The sequence below is a fragment of the Anolis carolinensis genome, chromosome 3, assembly GCF_035594765.1.
Source record: "Anolis carolinensis isolate JA03-04 chromosome 3, rAnoCar3.1.pri, whole genome shotgun sequence".
NCBI classification, from domain to species: Eukaryota; Metazoa; Chordata; class Lepidosauria; order Squamata; family Dactyloidae; genus Anolis; species Anolis carolinensis.
This window is the reverse complement of record NC_085843.1, coordinates 246,049,894-246,070,756: the sequence shown is the minus strand read 5'-3', so window position 1 is coordinate 246,070,756 and position 20,863 is coordinate 246,049,894. Positions and strand designations below refer to the sequence as shown.

At 41.5% G+C, this 20,863-nt stretch overlaps 1 protein-coding gene across 2 annotated transcripts; it reads right to left on the bottom strand.

Moving 5' to 3' along the window:
- Nucleotides 1-780: 780 nt before the first annotated feature.
- mri1 (methylthioribose-1-phosphate isomerase 1) lies at nucleotides 781-9,423 on the bottom strand. 2 transcript variants are annotated; one of them, XM_008106295.3, is made up of 6 exons: nucleotides 9,254-9,423; nucleotides 5,775-6,016; nucleotides 5,511-5,680; nucleotides 3,976-4,098; nucleotides 2,292-2,516; nucleotides 781-1,403 (listed from the first exon to the last, which is right to left on the bottom strand). In XM_008106295.3, exons 1-6 carry the CDS (start codon nucleotides 9,383-9,385, stop codon nucleotides 1,270-1,272), a joined length of 1,026 nt encoding a protein of 341 aa, XP_008104502.1. In that variant the 5' UTR covers nucleotides 9,386-9,423; the 3' UTR covers nucleotides 781-1,269. The 2 variants fall into 2 exon arrangements, with proteins under 2 accessions (XP_008104502.1, XP_003218379.1); XM_003218331.4 differs by having other exon boundaries at nucleotides 3,976-4,152; nucleotides 9,254-9,422.
- Between the last annotated feature and the right edge of the window lie 11,440 nt (nucleotides 9,424-20,863).

The window sequence follows — 20,863 nt, the reverse complement described above, 5'->3', positions numbered from 1 at the left end:
GTTCCCCATCCATTTTTCATCCATGCAATGTATACACTATATTGCTTTAGTCAAACTACTGTCCCTTAACTCCACTGCATCTTCTGTAGCAGAGGAGAAAATATTATTTATTACTGCGTAGATTAAATCTGAATTCAGAAAAGATATATTTAAACACAAAAGCTGCAGCCACTGCCATCACCATGGGCAGAAGATGCTCTGCTTGTGACTTTTCTGGGGATAGCTAGATGGCCACACCTAAATACACGGTACTCGATTTTATGTTGTTTCAAGTCTCATCCAGAAATCACTATTTGATTTTTTACTCTTTCAAAAGAGAAACAAATGGTAGGTCATAGACACTTTCTCCACATCTACATCTCACTCAGGCTTTCCCCTCATCTATTAAAAAAAAGCCAGAAAACAGCCTTTCTACATTTTATTTATGAAACATCTCATATCATGTCAAAGGAAATCTAGCTTACCATGACATCTTATGAGTAAAAAAACCAGTATTAACAAGCCAGTGTGGAAAGCAAGGACCACTAATAATGGATCGATATCAACAGACAAGTTGAATCAATCTACTTCTGAGTTAAGGAGTACCATGAAGTTCCCCTATAGTTCTCCTCAGCTGCCTTATGAATAAAATTGGTTCTACCTTGGGGATGCCAAGGAAGGTTATGTTCTGCCTTGAGGATTCTGCCTTAAGACTCAAAACATCTTCCTTTGATGTTCCTGGGGAAAACACAGCTCTTCAAAATTGCAAAAGCAAAGAATATAAAGACTCAGACAATCATAGTCTTTACATGTATTATTTATAGAGTGTCTAAGGAGTTAGGCATTACACAGTGATTGGCATAAAAAAGAGCAAAGCAAGAGCAAACTTTCTAGACCTTACTTCTGTAGTACAAAACTTAAGGTTAATACATATGACTAGCTATCTATTTCTGCAACTGTATCTTGAAAGCTAAGCAGGGTCAGTCCTGGATGGGAGATCGCTGAAGAAAATCAGGTGCTGTAGGCTGCATTTCAGAGGAAGTAACTGGCAAACCCTCTCCTGAATATTTCTGCCAATGATTTTTAATGAAATTCATGTAATCGTCATGAATTCAAGGCAGCTTGAAGGCACAATGTGCATTTATTGCCCATATTCTTCACTGAATATGTTTTCATTAAAGAACAGAATGGAAATAAAAGGCAGAGATCCAGGTCAGGAACATGATCCATCAATCTGCAACCAATTCACATTTTTGACTGAGAATCTAAAATCAGATCAGCAGAATATGTTCACACTTTGTTTGCTCTTCGTGTCAATGCAGCTAGAAGTTCAGTGGGAGCAAAGACACCCAATTCAGTGACAATGCCACCTGTTATCAAATCATGGGGTGTGACATCAAAAGCTGGGTTCCAAACGCCAATACCTGGAAAGAAAGAAGAAGACTTTCCTGTACAATAATGCTATACATAAATGTAATGTGGAATATACCTAGGTCACCTCCCCAAACCTGGTGCCCTCCGATATATAATGAACTACAGCTACAACTTCTACTATATCCAGCTAAAACGGTGGTTCTCAACCTGTGCATCCCCAGATGTTTTGGCCTTCAACTTCCAGAAATCCTAACAGCTGGGATTTCTGGGAGTTGTAAGCCAAAACACCTGGGGACCCACAGGTTGAGAAAGACTGAGCTAGAATGACTAGTGGCCCTTGACTCAGCTAGTTCAATTCCCTACTTTCATGCCCCTGAATGGGAGACAGATAACTCTCAAAAAGGATACATGATCTGTCCAGGTAGACTACGTCTTCCAGTGGTTGAAGAACAAACAAAAACAAAGCATTCTGTGAGAAGTCTCCAATGGCCTCCATATCATTCCACAGTGCTGGGTTCTCATGTATCTGAATTTACAAAATTAACTATATTTAAGCTTTACTTACAAAGCCTCATAGTACAAATCTGAAATAACTAGACAGTGAAAGCTAGTGTCTCCGCCTGTTAAATGGCTTTTAATGGTTATTATTTAATATAATTGCTTATTTTAATTTAATTTAAAATGTTTAGTATTGTTCTTTGATTAAATTTTTATGGTTTTTGTTTTATATCAGCACTGAATGTTTGCCTGTTGTGTTGGAAACCACCTTGAGTCCCCACAGGGAGATATGGCAGGATACAAATAAAGTTCATTTTATTATTATTATTATTATTATTATTATTATTATTATTATTATTATTATTATTATTATATTACTAGATAGTAATAGAAATGAAAATGCAAGTTTGTTCACCCTCATCCACCCCATGCTTTGGTACCTGGTGCTGCAACTCGCACACCATTGATGTCCGTCAGCTCCTGGCTTGGCCGCTCCTCAATGATAATTTGACCACCATGTTCTAAGCTTAGGTCGCAAGAAGTGCTAGGTGCTGCCACATAGAAAGGGATCCCATGGTGTTTTGCAGCAATAGCTAGCTGGTAAGTACCCACTTTGTTGGCAGTGTCTCCATTGGCAACAACCCTGTCTGCTCCCACGATGACAGCTGAGTTTTTTTTTATAAAAAAAAGGAAAAAAAGGTTAAGGATAAAGCATGGCTTATCAGATATTAAAAATTAAAATATTGGCTGTGGACCTTATCCTTTATCCCTTCTCTCCAAATACAGTCTATTACCAAGGCAATCAAGATGAAAACAGTAGACTCCTGTCTATTTGTTTTCCCCCTTACCCTGCTTTGATTGTATGGAACATCAAGTGATATATATGTTTGTCTACCTGCCATCTACACTTTATCTTTACAACAACATTATAAAATGGGTTATGAGATAGGCTGGAGTCCACCCAATGAGCTTCAAAGTCTAAGTGAAGCTACAAACTTGACTATCCTCAGTTCTAATCATTAATAGATGTTCAGTCTGTGAACAATCATTTTGATTTTCACTTCACATTCAGGAGGTGATATTCTATATGAAAGTCATCCACAATTGTTTAGATCAGTGGTTCTCAGCCTGTGGGTCCCCAGATGTTTTGGCCTTCAACTCCCAGAAATCCCAACAGCTGGTGAACTGGCTGGGATATCTGGGAGTTATAGGCCAAAACACCTGGGGATCCACAGGTTGAAAAACTGTGGTTTAGATGGAAACACTACCTCTAGCAAATGGATCAGTGATAATTATTAGTACAGTATAGGCATAACTCAGTTAACAAAGCATCTGATAAAGTAGCTTCTTTCTACAAAGTTTTATTTTGACTTCACCAGCTACCCATTTTCCTCTTGTCATCTGCACAGCTGTGTTTAGTGTTTAGCAGCACTGGCAATGGGAAGATGGTGAAATGGCCTGCTGAAACAGAGATTTTCAGTATCAGATTTCAACAGCATGTCTGCAGAAAAAAGAATGGAAGTGTGACTAGCCAGGCCTAATGTATCTGTGCGGCTGCCTTGAATGGGTAAGATAAATAGCAGCTGCCTCTAGAACCCCTTAATGAGCATATATGGGCAACAAAACAAAAAGGGGAGGACCAATCAGCTTGACACCCCCCCCCCCCCCAAGGAAGTTAAAGGTGCATAGACCTGTAAGTTGGTCACACACATGGAAATCATAAGTGGAGGCTTGTGAAAGAAAACATTGGATACATTTTAGATGAAAGTTTGGAATAGTCTATGGAAATGTCAAAATGTGTCTGTTTACTTGAGCTTATTGTTTTATTTCACTTGCACATATGGCTAGGTTTAGATAAAAAGTGTCCTAAAACATATTGGACTATATTTTTATAGTGCAGAAACACATAACTATTTCTCAATGTTATTTCTGCCTCTGAAACCAAATGTTCTGTTTAAAAATTGCCCTGAAACACATCTACTTCATCAAAAGAAGTGTGTCTGTACAAGGCTGCTTGATAAACAAGTGAGAATACTAAATTGCTTGCACAAAAGAGACAGGTGTTAGATCAATATGGAAATGAGTAAGCAGCGAAGCAGAAGAAGTAACATGCAAGATATTCACCTGATATCTTCTTCTCCTTCATAGCCATAGATACCATGCTGTCAGCAATGAGTGTGGCAGGAATTTCTTCATATACAAGCTCATAGGCTGTCAGCCGGGCTCCCTGATTGTACGGCCGTGTCTCTGTACAGTAGACATGTTCAAGACAACCCATGGTGTGCAAGGAGCGAATAACACCTATAAAGCAACACTGTAAGTACTGGCAATATATGGGAATGGGTTAAAACAAAGAGTAGATCCTTCAAACACATTAGGAAATACCCTGTTTCTGAGGCTGATAGAGGACAATTTCTAACAGGCCCCATCACATGATGTTTGCCCCATTCCATTGGTAATCCATCAAAATCATTCTGCAAAACCTGGCAGAAACAGAAAATTTCTAGATGATATTCTAATCATAGTACAGTATTTGAAATATTACAGAGTTTTCCTTCGCTAAAGCACTGTTTTTGTGTGTGATCAGGAAATCAGTATGCATCCAATCAGCAACAATACGACTTGTCATCAGGGGATGTAGTCTTGTGACCCCAAACTGTTCATGATGGAAGCGGCTGCCATTTGTTTGGAACACGGAAGGAGAAAGATCTCCAGGATTAAGGAAATCAGGAATTGCCACTTTGCCTCATTGTGTGTATGTGTGTGTATATATATATGTATATATATTGTAATTTTTTTAACCAGAATCTGCACAATGTCTTCCTCTGTTGTATCTGTATTGAAGCAACAGACATTTAATTTAATTATTATGTCTCCTCAGAAGAAGCAGTGTTGTCCAAAGCTACTGTGGCCTCTGCATTGCCTCAACTTCAACCTCATAAAACTGAAGTAGTAATGGTAGCAGCACCATCAGTAAATGCATATCTAATGAATCAATAATCTATCATTCTGAAATACAATAAGATTAGACTCCTCAGAACTCCATATTATAGATCTCTGTATTTCACACCAAAAGGTAGTGATCAGGCAAATGAATTTGCTGTACATTTTTACATCTCAAGAGGCTACGTCACTGCACAGATTTAGATATTTTTAAAGGTCATAAAGTGACATAGGGGGTCTTCTGAATGGATTGGGAGGAGCCATCCTTCTGAGGTGTGATGGGACAAAGAGCAGCATTTTCTGAAGCTAAGAATAGTAGTATTTGGGTGTGATGGGTCGGTATGCATCCCATCTGCATTCAGTATGCATTCAGTCAGAAAAACTATGGAATGCTTCACCCTATGAAGTTGAGTTAATAAGACTGTAGCTCTCCAGATGTTGCTGACTGCAACTTTGGTCACCAGATTCATTGACAAGGGAATGTAACTGCTGCAGTCCAACATCGGAAAGGCTACCTCGTTTTCCATCTCTCAGAAATAATGGTTAAACCCATTTTTTTCAAATCAGCTAGGACTTCTAGCTTTTCTTTCTCTTAAAGATAAAAGAAATAAGGGGTAAGAAAAATAGGGTGGAAAAGAGGGCAAAAAGTTAAGCTGGGTTGGAAATATTTTGTCTGTGATGGTGATGCTTCTTGAATACACCAAGATGTCTCTTACCAAGTGCAGTTCCATAGCCAGCAGTGGCCAGTGAGCCTGTATTGCAGTGTGTGAGGACTATCACCTTGTCCTGCCCAACCTGCTGCAGGAGATGGAGTGCTCCATGGTCCCCAATGCTTCTGTTGTCTTTGAGGTCTTGATCCAACATGGCTTCTGCCCAACAGATGACCCTATAATGAGAGGTGACACTGATCGGTATGTTCTTAACCTATAAAGTTTGAGAGGACTGGGAGGGAACAGGAAGGGAAGGTTTGGAGTCCTCACTTTTCTCGCAAACTCTCAACAGTAGACCCTTCACGCTTGGCTTCCTGGCGGACAATGCGGCCCAGCTCCTGAGCAGCTTGGGCCATGTTGACAGCAGTTGGCCGGGCACTCACTAAGTAGCTCAAAGAATCTAACACAAATGTTTCCAGGTTGTCCACACTCTCTTCTGTAGTTGTTTTATTATGGAGTTCCACTGCCAAACTTAGGCAACCTATGATGGCGATGGCCGGAGCACCCCGGACCTACAAGAAAGGAAACTCTTTTAGGGATGTGAAAGATTCAATCTCTCCTCCCAACTTTATTGCAAAAATTATTCTTAAAATACAGAGAAAACAAAATTTCCCATGGGCGAATCTAATGTTAAACAGATTGCAGGCAGTCCCTGAGTTACAAACAAGATAGATTCTGTAATTTCTTTTCTTAAGTTGATTTGTTTATAAGTTGGAAAAGATGCACTCCAGCCAAAAATATATCTTTTTGAACTTTGGACAGCATAGGAAAAGGTTAACACCCCTGAGGTGTTTGTTTTGCTGTTTGTGCCCCTGTTCAGAAGATTTCATCTCACTTTCTGTCCCTGTGACAATTGGATTTTGAAAAATTTGGTTTGTTGTGGAAAGCTAAAGCTTTTTGTTTATTTTTAATGCATATGGCCTTGCTGCCTATGTAGTGTAGCCTCACTAGCTACATAGAATTGATTTTAAAGAAATTAAAAGCAGATATGTGCAAACATGATAAGCCCTGTTAGGATCTGCTGCATGCTGCATAGGCCTCCATCCGCAATACAATTCTGATTTAGTAAAGATTGAAGAGGGTGCTGAGGAGCAGACCAACAGGGGCTTGTTGTTTGAAAGCAGAATTGCTACTCTGGGACAGTTCTAGAAATGACAAATTTAGGGTATCTATATAGCTCAGATGCTGTATGATTTTCACTCTTTAGTTAAATCGAAATCCAGAAAGGAATCTAAATTGCTTTTCTGTCATATCCAGGGTGTCAGTTATTAGAAATGAAAGTTGTGGCAGCCAGTTTTGGAAGTTTAAAAACAAAAAGTGGCAGGAAATCTCTTCTACCTTCCAAAGTTGAATATGCAAATTGCTCTGATTGTTCTCCAACATTAAGTCCCACACACACAGTGAGCCACCGTGGTGCAATGAGGTAAATCCTTGTGCCGACTGGACTGCTGACCTGAAGGTTGCCGGTTTGAATCTGCAAGACAGGGTGAGCTGCCATCTGTCAGCTCTAGCTTGCAGGGACATGAGAGAAACCTCCCAGCAGGATGGTAACACACATCCAGGCGTCCTCTGGGCAATGTCTCTGTAGACAGCCAATTCTCTCACACCAGAAACGACTTGCATTATTTTCTCAAGTCGCTTTTAACACAATAAAAAAGGGCCCCACACATAAAAACAACAATCTTTACAGGATACCTAACACAAATACAGTTAAGTGATAAAGACACCTGGAACCAAGGACTCTCTAAAGCAGTACTCTAAAGTAAGAGCTGATGCATGAGTTTGATGGCATTCCATGAACCACTGGCTGGCAGTAACCAAGGGACACAAACATGATGCCAAACCCTAACCTATTAGGAAGAATACCACTTCCCCACATCTGAGAGCATGAAAAGAACAGCACACTGGCTACAATTGTTTCTTTCTTTCCAGGAACAAGCAGCAAACAGCTCATGCACTGACACTGCATCACCATTTGGAATAGCACAGTGGTCCTAACCTGTGGATCTCCCAGAAATCCAGCAGCTGGTAAACTGGCTGGAATTCTGGGAGCTGTAGGCCAAAAGACCTGGAGACCCACAGGCTGAGAACCACTGCAAATAGCACCACTATACACGACAGGTGAAACAACCATAGTCACCAGGTCTGCTATGCTGAGATGGAATTCAGCATCGTTTTTTTAAAAGGCCATTGATGTAGATGGTAAGATAGGGGCTGGTGCAGTGATGCTGGGAGTTGCAGTTTTAGCTCCAAAGTCGCTCCACTACTGCACAGAGAATCATTGGTTGCTCACTCCCCTCTTTGGAAGAACTTTATAGGACCCGCAGCCTTAAAAAAGCTCAGAGCGTTCTTAGGGATCTTCTCATCCAGCATATTCTTTTTTTGAATTATTGTCATCTGGCAAACAGTACAGGGTGACAAAGACAAGGACAAACAGACTGAGAGATAGCTACAGCTCTAGGATAAAAGCTATGTTGAATGCCATAGTTTGGCACTGATGTGGCATTGGGGGCTGTGCGGTGTTGGTCGGGGTGTGGGGGGATGTCTTGTTTTGTGGTATGTGCTGGGGAAGGCATTTAACTTAGTTACAAAGTCATTTTCTGGAAAATAGTGCTGGTGTCATATCAAACTTCAACTCTCAAAATTCCACAGCACCCAGTCATGGCAGTTAAAGTAGTGTCGGTAAATGTAAAGGTAAAAGTTTCCCCTGACGTTAAGTCCAGTCATGTCTGACTCTGGGGGTTGGTGCTCATCTCAATTTCTAAGCCGAAGAGCTGGCGTCCGTAGACACCTCCAAGGTCATGTGGCCGGCATGACTGCATGGAGCGCCGTAGTGTCAAGACTGCATTAATTAGATGCACCCATAAACTACCACAACTCAATGCTATGGAACCCTGGGAGTTGTAGTTTTAGAAGGGCTTTGGCCCCACGAAACTACAATTCCCAGGATCCCGTTGCACTGAGCTATAGCAGTTAAAGTGGCATCTGAATGAAACGATGCACCTTAAATCAGGAAAGCAGCAATTTCTGAGCACCTCGCCAAACTAAAAATCCCAGATCCCCCATGCCTCACAGCATGGCAGTTAAGGCAGCAACAAAATGCTTTCCCCACAGGGCACAGAAATGCTCATAGTTGAAAGATGAAACTTCCATGTCCGCATTGTTGAAGGCTTTCATGACCGGAACCACTGGGTTGCTGTGAGTTTTCCGGGCTGTATGGTTATGTTCCAGAAGCATTCTTTCCTGATGTTTTGCCTGCATCTATGGTAGGCATCCTCTGAGGTTGTGAAGTCCGTTGGTATTTTAAAAAACTCTAAAATCAAGACAATAAATAAAAAACAATACTCAGAAAACAGGGGAATTCCAGACATGGATCAATCAGGGCCAGCTAACACCTCCCAACACCATTCCCCCTGGCAGGAAGCAGCCAGGCTTTGAAGCTGAAAGGCCATTTAGTGCTAACCAAGGTGGCCCATTGCAACACTGACACCTGACTCAAACAGACAAGAGTTATTTCTCCCAACCAGGATATATAAACCTCACTTGCCTAGTTTCCAACAAACCTCACAACCTCTGAGGAAGCCTGCCATAGATGCAGACGAAACGTCAGGAAAGAATGCTTCTGGAACGTGGCCATACAGTCCAGAAAACTCACAGCAACCCACTCTTCCGAGTTTGGCTATGCCCTAAATCCTTGGCTGGAGGCTCCTTTGCTCCACCCCAGGAGCCCCTTCTCCCCTTTGCAGCACCTTCATGCTCCGGATGGCTTCCCATCCCTGCCGGACGCTGCCGACCGCCTCGTAGAGGCTCTGCTGGGGCAGGAGGAGCTGGTTGAGGATCTCCAAGGATCCCCTGCGGTAGCGGATCGCTTCCAAGCTCATGGCTGCAGGAAGGAGGCGGGACCCAGCGAGGGAGGGGCGGGGGAGAAGGATCCACGTGGGGAGATCCACTGCTCTCCACGCCAGCTCCGCCGGGTCCTAGCCAGAGCTGCTTCAGAAATTATCTCAGGGAAGTCCATCCCATTGAGATCTCTCCGCACTGAAATAAATGCACCCGTGGGGTGTTATTTCATCATATCTCATCCAGTACATGCGAAAACCAGATGTAGAGTCTACATCTACACTGTAGAATGGATGCAGTTTTGCACCACTTTAATGACTGTGGTTCATGGAATCTTGGAAGATAACCTTCTCTGACAGAGAGTGCTGGTGTCTCACCAAACTACAACTCCCAGGATTCCATTGCCTTGAGCCATGGTAAAGTGGTGCTAAACTGCGTTCATTTTATAATTGGGCTGCTGTGAGTTTTTCGGGCTGTATGGCCATGTTCCAGAAGCATTCTCTTCTGACATGTATGGCAAGCATCCTCAGATATTGTGAGGTCTGTTAGAAACTAGACAAGTGAGGTTTATATATCTGTGGAGTGTCCAGGGTGGGAGAAAGAACTCTTGTCTGTTTGAGGCAAGTGTGAATGTTGCAGCTGGCCACCTTGATTAGCACTGAAAGGCTTGTAGTTTCAAAGCCTTGCTGGTTGCTGCCCGGGGGAATTCTTTGTTAGGAGGTGTTAGCTGGCTCTGATTGTTTCATGTCTGGAATTCACCTTTTTTAGTGTTGCTATTTATTTACTGCTCTGATTTTAGAGGGTTTTTTTAAATACTGGTAGCCAGATTTTGTTCATTTTCATGGTTTCCTCCTTTCTATTGGAATTGTCCACATGTTTGTGGATTTCAATGGCTGCTCTGTGGAATTTGACATGAGACCAGCATTTCTGTGGTCTCAAATAATATGCTGTGCTCTGCTATGGCTGACTTCTCTGGTTGAGTTAGTCTAAAGAGCCTTTCATGTTTCTTGATTCGTGTCTGTGCAATGCTGCATTTGGTAGTCCCTATGTAGACTTGTCCACAGCTGCATGGTGTATGGTAGACTCCTGCAGAGGTGAGAGGATCCCTCTTGTCTTTTGCTGAATGTAGCATTTGCTGGATTTTCTTAGATTGGAAACCAGGTCCTAGGATATAGGGCCTGTCTGGAAGAGCCCTTAGATGATCCAGTTCAAAGCAGATATTATGGATTATCTGCCGTGATATTCTGGGTTATATGGCTGTGTGGAAGCGTCCTGGGTTACCATTTTACGATGCGTCTAGTGTAGATCCAGCCTAAGAAGTTATTTTAAAGAATAAAATTAAGGAGTGAAATATACCATGCTTCAGAACTATTTAACAATTTCCGACTAGAAAAAGTGGAAAGGAGAGGATTTATCTTGCTGGGGATTCTTGTTTAACCCCATGCAATGGAGAGGAAGAGAGTGGCCCTGAAAGTTGACATATGTAGTCATGCTGATTCAGGCTGGATCTACACTGCCCCATATCCCAAGATCTGATCGCAGATTATCTGCTTTAAATTGAATCGTATGAGATGCCTTCTACACTGCCATATAAAATCCAGATTGTCTGCTCTGAACTGGATTATATGGCAAGATATATAATCTTGGGGATGGATGGATGGCTGGGAGGTCTGGCGTGGGCTGGTCCATGAGGTCACAAAGAGTCGGAAACAACTGAAAATAATAATAATAATAATAATACTGTGGGACTTCCGAATCCAGACTGACAAAGTTCTGGAACACAACACACCAGACATCACAGTTGTGGAAAAGAAAAAGGTTTGGATCATTGATGTCGCCATCCCAGGTGACAGTCGCATTGACGAAAAACAACAGGAAAAACTCAGCCGCTATCAGGACCTCAAGATCGAACTGTAAAGGTTCTGGCAGAAACCAATGTAGGTGGTCCCGGTGGTGATCGGCACATTGGGTGCCGTGCCAAAAGATCTCAGCCGGCATTTGGAAACAATAGACATTGACAAAATTACAATCTGCCAACTGCAAAAGGCCACCCTACTGGTGATGACCGTCACCCCAGCTTTCAAATTGATTTGGACCCGCAGCGGAGAGTTCCGCAGATCCATCACCAAAAGGAATGGAGCGGGACCGCAGCAGACTATTATTAAAAGATCTTTTTTTCTTCACTTTCCCCTTCCCTGAACTATGTAACAAATCCCCCAATAAAAAGTAGCCTTCATTTTTAACAGTAACACTCTCTATCTGGTTATTTTGTGTCTTTCTCTGACTCCTTCCTTTGCATGCAATTTCTCTCTCTCTCTCTCTCACTAACCCGTCCGATCTTTAAACCCTGGCGGAGGCTTCGCCCGCCATAGATTAATACGGTGGGCGATACAAATTGGCTCATATCTTTATCAAAATTACCCCTAGCACACTCTTCTTTTATTCCTAACCCTTTCTAAGGCTCCTGACTCAAGGACCACCAGCAGAACCAAAATCGGTCCAGTTCTCGGCACCTCATCAGCTGACTGTCAAACGGGACCGACTGCTCTTTTCAAGCCAGACTGCTCTCTTCCAGCCTTATCCCGGACTTTCCTCTCCCCGCGACCCGCGGGATGGTTTTAGGAGATCCCTGGTCCCTTTCTGTGAACTGGGGATGGGGGATCGCTCTCCCGCTGGGGAGACATAGTTCTCCAAGGACCCTCACCCTCTCTACAGCTGCCAGGAGGGTGCCTGGACGGGCGCCCTCCACGTTTCATTCATACCTTCATAATTTTATGAAGGAGAAGAACACACTTCCCCAGACCTATCCCTGAACTTATGAAATCTTATACTTCCAAAGACTGCAACCCACATGTGCCTCTTCCCCATGCCATCTCTATGAATTCCTTCCACCACAGATGAACTCTTTTCCCAATGTATCCGTGAATTTTCATATTCTATGTACCTGGACACCCTCATGAATCACTGTTGTATGAATTTCTAATCGTTGGGCTAACTTCATGAATTGTGAAATCATGCTGCTAAAACTCCACTTTTATGAATTTCCATATTGGGTTCCCCAGATGTTGTGAACTTCGTTCTTATCCAATGTTTTCAAATTGTTTATATCATTCATGATTCCCCTTTGTGCAATGTAACCCACCTCTATGGATTCTCCCTTACTTCCTTGAAATCTATCTATCTGCCTATATGTATTTGTACTCTTTGGGATCCCCGGAAAATATGTATTTTTCCCAGCTGGGTTTATATTCCAACTTTATTTTATTTTTCATTTTATTTCATATAATTGCCAAGTCATGAAATCAGATAGGGAATATTTCGAAACTCCACTTGAACCCCAGGACCTGCCCCATTTCCTATGACCCAGGTTTACCTTCCCAAAAAAAACAAAAGGTTAATCCGCTGCCGCTTAACCTAATCAGATTCAGATTGCATGGACAATATAGGGCTTGAGTCGCCGAATTCGGAGTATTTTGACCTAAAGGTGATTCGCCCTCAAGGCAAACATTGTCATATCTCCTCCAAAAGGAAATCCGGGACACCTCAGGAAGGCGCCCTGCTGGGCCCATTGCCACCCATCCTTACTTACACCTCTGACACCCCAAGGCATATCTGAAATCAGTGTATGTGACAGGGACCCCTGATTGCTGTCATTAATCACTTTAGAATCCGGCCGGGCAGGAATTAATCTGATCCTTCCTGCTCAGTCACTTCATTGTTTCAATAACTCCCACCTTCTCCTCTCTGATTGGCCCGAGTGGGGACAAAAAGCAGCTCCCTATTGGGCCAGCAGAGCAAGGCGGGAAACGAAAGCCCGCCTCGTTCAACACTCTAGCCTATCCGCGATCAGATGGGCGGGGGGAGCGGGGTGGGAAATTCAAGGGGCTGTCAGACTGAAACATTGTATAAATATGGCTTTATTTTGGATATATGGTACCCTAGTAGACTGAATGATCACTACTAGAGTCCTTTTCAGCTGAATCGCTCAATAAAGACTCCTTGGCGGATTTTCCTTCAACTTTGGCGGACCTTCTTCATTTCGGCTCCAGGTTGTATTGCGGCTCATATTCTCCTATTGGCTCCGCCAAGGTCTGTTCTCTCAGGACCGGATCGGCTCTCTCCTTAAGGGGCCCGATCCCCTAAAAACGCGGTCGACAACACTGGGATCTGCGCACATCATCCGAAAATACATCACACAGTCCTAAACTGTGGGGAGTGTTCGACTTGTGATTTTGTGATACGAAATCCAGGGCGGTTTCCAACATGATAAAAACAATACAATACAACACACACAATAAAAACAGGACCATATAACAATTTAAAATAATACAAGTCTGAACATATAAACAACAACATATTGCAATGTAGACTCATATAATCCAGTTCAAAGAAGATAATGTGGATTCTCTGCCTTGATCATCTGGATTATATGGCAGTGTAGAAGGGGCCTCAGCTAGCCCTTTGAGGTTTCTGTAGAGCTTATCAATATGTATAGCAAAGGTTATTTGTCAAACTGCTACGCTCAGAATCTGCCAGTCAGCATTACTAGAAATTGTAATTTTTTTAGATTTAAAAAATCCCCCACTTTCTCCAGCTCTTCACTACAGCGTGGTTGCATTTGCCATGTAGCTTTTTAAAGGCTGCTTTTCCAAGCCGTTTTTAATTTGTTTGTTGCTCCAGTGCCTCTAGTAAATCACACTAAGTTGGTTAATAATAGAATATGCAAAGTCTCTTTACATTACAGAGCATTTTTAAAGCATTTTTCATTTTTATACTTTCTAAAACTCAATTCAAGTGTCAAAATCTAATTACTGCAACTTGAAGCGTATACTGCTTGATTACAGATAAAATAAAGTGCTCTTTTATTTTTAATAACTAAATGTTCTATTGATGCAGCAGCTGAGTGGCTTTGGCAGTGATTTTGATGGAAATGTAAGTTACAGCCCCCAAGCAACTCGTTGCAATATTTCTAAAATGGCAACTCCTTCTTCAGAGGGATTTCATTGAGTCTATTAATTCTGTAATGCTAGACATCAGGTATGTCTGTCTTGGGAATGATTTTAGACTGAAGCCATAATGTCAAATGAGTCTAAAAAAACAAATTGTTTTCATAATAGCCCTTTTAATGACCAAAGAGGGAATCCTAAATGCAGTATAGCTTCTGGAGTGGAATGGTGAGATTCCTGGTCACACAGAGAGCGAATAAGGCCATGCAGTACATCCAATATTATTATGTAGCTTCTGTAGAAGAGACAAAGGCTGACTGAGAGTGCATCTACACTGTTGGATTAATACAGTTTTATCCCAGTTTAACACCCAAAGCTAAATGCTCTGTAATCTTGGGAGTTGTAGTTTCACAAGGCCTTCAGCCTTCTCTGCCAAAGAGTGATGGTGCCTCACCAAACTACAACTCCCAGGATTTCATAGCATTGAACAATGGCAGCTAAAGTGGTGTAAAACTGCATTCATTTTGCAGTGTAGATCAGGGATCCCCAAACTAAGGCCTGTGGGCCGGGTGCGGCCCTCCAATGTCATTTACCTAGCCCACACCCTCAGTTTTAGACTTAGGGTCACCCTAAGCCTGAAATGACTTGAAGGCATACAACAACAACAACAACAACAATGCTAATTAACTTGACTATCTCATCAGACAGAAGCAGGAACACACTTCCCATTGAAATCCTGGTAGGTAATGTTGGTTAAAATTGTTCTTATTTTTGAATATTGTATTGTTCTTTTGTGGGGGGTTTATGCACTATAAATAAGACTTGTGCAGTGTGCATAGGAATTTGTATTTTTTTCAAACAATAATCCAACCCCTCAACAGTCTGAGGGATTGTGGACCGGCCCTCGACTTAAAAAGTTCGAGGACCCCTGGTGTAGATTATCATTTTACTTGTGTTCTGTAATGAATTGTATCTCTTTTTTACAAGCAGATGGCTTTTAAATGATGGCTTTTTGATGGCTTTTAAAACTCATGTCCCCAATGTTTCTTTATGCCATTTGCTTTTTTAAATTCTCCGTTGACCTACTGCCTGTCATTATGCCCTTTAGCACATGAGAAAGTCAGTGTTAATGCAACACAGTGTTCATGCTATATGTGCCTCCCATGTATAAAGTCCAACTCTTAATTGTTAGATGAAATAAGGGCAAAGAGCAGGAACTAACTAACCTTTCACAGCTGTATAAAATCCACATTGAACTGGATTATATGGCAGTGTGGACTCAAATAACCCAGTTCAAAGCAGATATTGTGGATTATCTGCCTTGATATTGTGGGTTATATGGCTGTGTGGAAGGGCCTTTAGACTATCAGTGATTATAACAGTGTAATCCAATGTATTCAGCAGTAAATTCCATTGAACTCAGGGCCCTTCCATACAGCTATATAATCCAGAATATCAAGGCAGAAAATCCCCCAATATCTGCTTTGAACTGGGTTATCTGAGTCCACACACTGCCATATATTCCAGTTCAAAGCAGAAAATGTGAGATTTTATTCAGCTGTGTGGAAGTGGGTGTTACTCAAATATAAAAATGTACATGATTGCAGCCTAATTATTATTTCATGCTGGACACAGAACACAATACATCGAAGGAACCTCATAATTTGTAGACTTGATTATTTTCTCAGTGCTTGGCTCATAGGCTCAAGACTGTGGGCAGATGGCTAATGGGATACATAGGATGTCACAACTAGACCACTAACTTAAATTTATCACAGATCTCTAAGATTTGAGAGCAGTTCCCATCTGTTCAATACAGGTCAATAAAGTCCTTTCAATCATGGCTTCTTGAAGGATATATGCCACAAAACCCACTATTCTAATATATCTGCTTAGTTGAAAATCATGACACGGAAACAAATAACCACACAGCTCTTTCAAATGAGGGAGAGCATCTTGTTCAGAGATTTCCAACTAGTAGAATTGTGGTCAGGCAGTATCTGAAGGTAATGTATTCCTGTGGCAGAAGAGACACTTGACAGGCCATTATTTATCTTGCATTCATCTGTGACAGTGTAAGACCTAGGGCCCTTTCAGACAGCCATATAACCCTGAATATTAAGGCAGGAAATCCCACACTATCCGCTTTGAACTGGGTTATCTGAGTCCACACTGCCATATATTTCAGTTCAAAGCAGATAATGTGGGACTTTATTCCGCTGTGTGTAAGGGGCCCTAGATTTTAGGGGACGTGATATTTTACAAAACAGTTCCAACTTTCAACATGCATCAGCTCAAAATCTGTGAAATCTTTTGACTGGCCTGGCTAGGTATGATGAAAGTTTTTAGTACACTTCAGCAGCAATAAGAGAAGCCTTGGATATGTTACCCTAGGGTGCATCTGCACTAGAATTAATGCAGTTTGACACCACTTCCAGTGCTATGGAATCCAAGGAGTTGTAGTTTGGCAAAGCCGTCTGCTAGAGTGTTGATGATGCCTCACCCAACTACAAATACCAGGCTTCAATAGCAATGGGTCATCATGACAGTTAAAATGGGCTAAAACTGTATTAATTCTACAGTGTTAATAACAGACCTACTAGTGCTACCACTGTAGCAGCAATTAAGATACAATTACCTTATGATGATAATGCAAGGAAGGCTTCCTTGAATCTTCATCCCAAGGAAAGCCATGGGGTTAGGCTACATTTTATTTATGATTAGTTGAATATTTGCTATTTCATTTTGTGGATAGTCTGTACTCAAACCTTTAGAGCAAGTTTGGTGATACAAAGTTTGTGGGTTTGTTTGTTTTAATTGTGGCATATCCTGGAAGCTAGATACAAGTAGCATCCTAATCCTAAATATGCTGGCCACAGTCTAGTGGCCCTGCATTTATTAGTAATGGTCTATTGAGTCATAGCAATCCTCTCAAGTCTGAACATGCTATTACTTTCTGCTCTCTCTCCAAAATGATACAAGGCACGTCTGATGAAATTTTTTGGGGTGTGGGGGATCTTGATCACTATTCTGAACATATGTTAGGATTGATTAACCATCCTTTCTTGTCTTACTATGGTAAATATAATTGTTTGAACCATAGTTTTGTTGTTAATTTGTTTGCATTCATTTCACCTCATTAAGAGGCTATAAAAACTGTATGCACTGTTGCTGGTATTTGTTGTCATAGATTAATTCACTGAAGCTGTAATTCTGTATTTCCATGCCTGAGAATTGTAAATAAGAATTAATTGCAAGTAATAATTAATTGTGATAAAAGTGTGCAACCCAACTAGAGGTGCATCAATACTGTAGAATTAATGCAATTTGATATCACTTTAACTGCCATGTCTCAATGCTGTGGAACTATGGAAGTTGTAGTTTTATAAGGTCTTTACTCTTTTCTATCAAAGAATCTGGTGCCTCACCAAACTACAGATCTCAGATTTCCTACTATGGAGTCATATACTATATATGTATACTCCCGGTGGCACAGAGGTTTAAACCGCTGAGCTGCTGAACTTGCTGACTGAAAAGTCGGCAGTTAAAATCTGGGGAGCGGGGTGAGTTCCAGCTGTTAGCCCCAGCTAAACATGCAAATGTGAGTAGATCAATAGGTACCGCTGCAGCGGGCAGGTAACGGTGCTCCATGTAGTCATGCCGGCCACACAACCTTGGAGGTGTCTACAGACAACGCCAACTCTTCAGCTTAGAAATGGAGATGAGCACCACCCGCAGAGTCGGACACAACTAGACTTATTGTCAAGGGGAAACCTTTACCTTTTACTGTATATGTATTTCTATGGAATCCTGAAAGTTGCAATTTGTTGATGCACCAGCACTCTTTCAAAGGCTAAAGACCTTGTAAAACTACAACTCCCATTAATAGTTCAGTGTAGATGCACTCTCGGAGTGAACTGTTAGATTAGTAGTACTAAGCTGTCAGTTCTATAATGTTGAATTTTGGATCTTGGGATCCTTGATTGTTGGTTTTGATAGTTGTGGAAGCCAATCTTAAGACTGATATAACCTCCACGTTATCTTTCTAAAAATCTTGTTACATTTTTAAAAAGGAGCAGATAACACTTGGATACATGTTCTGCTCCTGCTGAATTCAATGAATGTGTCTACAAAATGACACAATTGCAATGACTCTTCCTAATGAAGATTTTCAACCATTAAAAAAAGAAGGGGAACTCTTGAAAAAATAAGGAAAAAAAATAAAATCTTGCGCACAGCTACTCAGAAGAAAGTGTCACTGTTTTCAATAGATCATATTCAGGCTATATGTATGTAAAATAGTAGCTTTATTCCCAGTCCACTGGATTAAAGAGAATTTATTTAAACTACAAAGCATAATAGCTAAGATTAAGCCTTACAAGTATAGCCTAGGGCTCATCAAAGGCAAAGTTGAAATACATTATTTAACACAAACCGCAGGGTTTCTCCCAGTTGTGCAATGGTATGACACCATTGTGATCATTCTACAATTCAAACATAAAATGCAGTATATGCCATAAGCATGAATTAGAAATTTGTTTGTGTGTCTGTGTGCAACAACCACACTGAAAGGCAGAAGTTAAAAAAATAAAAAGCAGATAACAAAAAAACTAGTAATAGGACAACACCACTATACAAAAGCTTCTTGAAAAACAGCTGGATCAGTTAAGATGTTTTAGACCAGGCGTGGGCAAACTTGGGCCCTCCAGGTGTTTTGGACTTCAATTCCCACAATTCCTAACAGCCTACTGGCTGTTAGGAATTGTGGGAGTTGAATTCCAAAACACCTGGAGGGCCAAAGTTTGTCCATGCCTGCTCTAGAGGGATCTCAATACAAGCAGAAGCCTTTTGTCTGTTTTGCCATTTGAGGTCTAGGGACAAATAAACATAAACAGCAGGAAATACAATTTCAACTTTAATAGTTGCAGAAAAGTAACTTACCTTGAGATCCCTCTAGAGCAGGCAGGGGCAAAGTCTATCCTAATAGATAGCAAAGTACTAAATACTAGCAAAGATATTTTCCCCATTTTTTTCATCAGTTGCCTTGTATAATTTGAGAGAGAGGAAAGTAATAACATGTTCAGATTTGGAAGGACAGCTGTGAATCAATGGACCATTACTAGCAAATGCAGGCCCACTAGACTGTGGCCAATGCAATGAGGATTAGGGTGGTAGTCATGTATGACTTCCAGATTATGCTGCAATGTTTAAAAAATGAACTCACAAACTTTTAAGCACCAGCACCAGCAGAGAAGGCTATAGGGCCTTGTTAAACTGCAACTCCCACAATTCCATAGCATTGCACAATGGAAATAAAAGTTGTGTCAAATTGCATTATATGGTGTAGATATAACTCCAATCATTTGGTTCCAGTTCTACGTAAGATTACAGGACTCTCAGGCTGACTGTCTGCATTGCCATATGAAATCCTGACCATCTACTTTGATAATCTGGATTGTATGGCAGTGTAGAAGGGGCCTCGGAGCATCTATACTGTACATTTAATGCAGTTTGGCACCTCTTTACCTGGAGCCCTCAATGGCGCAGTGGGTTAAACCCTTGTGCCAGCAGGACTGATGACTTGAAGGTTGGGTTGCTGACCTGAAGGTTGCTGGTTTGAATCCAACCCAGGAAGAGTGCAGATGAGCTCCCTCTATCAGCTCCAGCTCCATGCGGAGACATGAGAGAAGCCTCCTACAAAGATGGAAAACACCCAGGTGTCCCCTGGGCAGTGTCCTTGCAGACAGCCAATTCTCTCACCCCAGAAGCGACTTGCAGTTTCTCAAGTCGCTCCTGACACGGAAAAAAAACCTTTAACTGCCATGGCTCAACAGTACGTCATTAAGGGAGTTATGATTCCACATAGTCTTCTGTTTCAAAGAGTGTCAATGTTTCACCACACTACAAATCCCAGAATTCAATAACAGTTAGCCATGACAGTTAAAGTGGTGTCAAACTGCTTTAATTTCACAGTGTGTAGATGCACCTGTTCTGGAGTAAAACATTGTTGAAGACAGTGGGGCTCACAATAAGAGTCATGCAAAGAACTCTCAATGCCCAGAATATGAAACTACAAATCTCAGAATTCCACACTATCAAACCCTGGCAGTTAGAGTAGAATCAAACTAGCACCAGCTATCTATCTATAGGGTTGCATTGTAAATCCACCGCCTTAAATCATTTGCCTTGCCATCAGTCCATAAAACAGTGAAAACAAAATCCACGAAATAAGAGGTGTCCTTATTGCCCAACTCAAAGTGCATCTACATTGTAGAATTAATGCAGTTTGATACTACTTGAACTGCAATGACTTAATGTATAGAATCTAGGGAGTGCAGTTTTGCAAGGTCTTTAGCCTTTTCTGTCAAATAACTGGTGCTTCAATAAACTACTAATCCATGATTCCACCGCATTGCACCATGTCAAAGTGCTTTCAAACTGCATTATTTCTACAGTGTAGATAAGGCATGGGCCAACTTGGGCCCTCTAGTTGTTTTGAGCTTCTCCCACAATTTAGAGTTGAAGTCCAAAACACCTGGAGGGCAACAAGTTTGCCCATGCCTGGTGTTGACG

Coding starts and splice junctions, on each gene's coding strand:
- mri1 (XM_003218331.4), bottom strand. CDS start 9,385: ATGAGCTTGGAAGCGATCCGCTACCGCAGGGGATCCTTGGAGATCCTC. Junction 6,017..9,253: donor AAGCCATCCGGAGCATGAAG/GTGCTGCAAAGG, acceptor CCTTTCTTGTAG/GTCCGGGGTGCTCCGGCCAT. Junction 4,153..5,510: donor TGGCTATGGAACTGCACTTG/GTAAGAGACATC, acceptor GTTGCTTTATAG/GTGTTATTCGCTCCTTGCAC.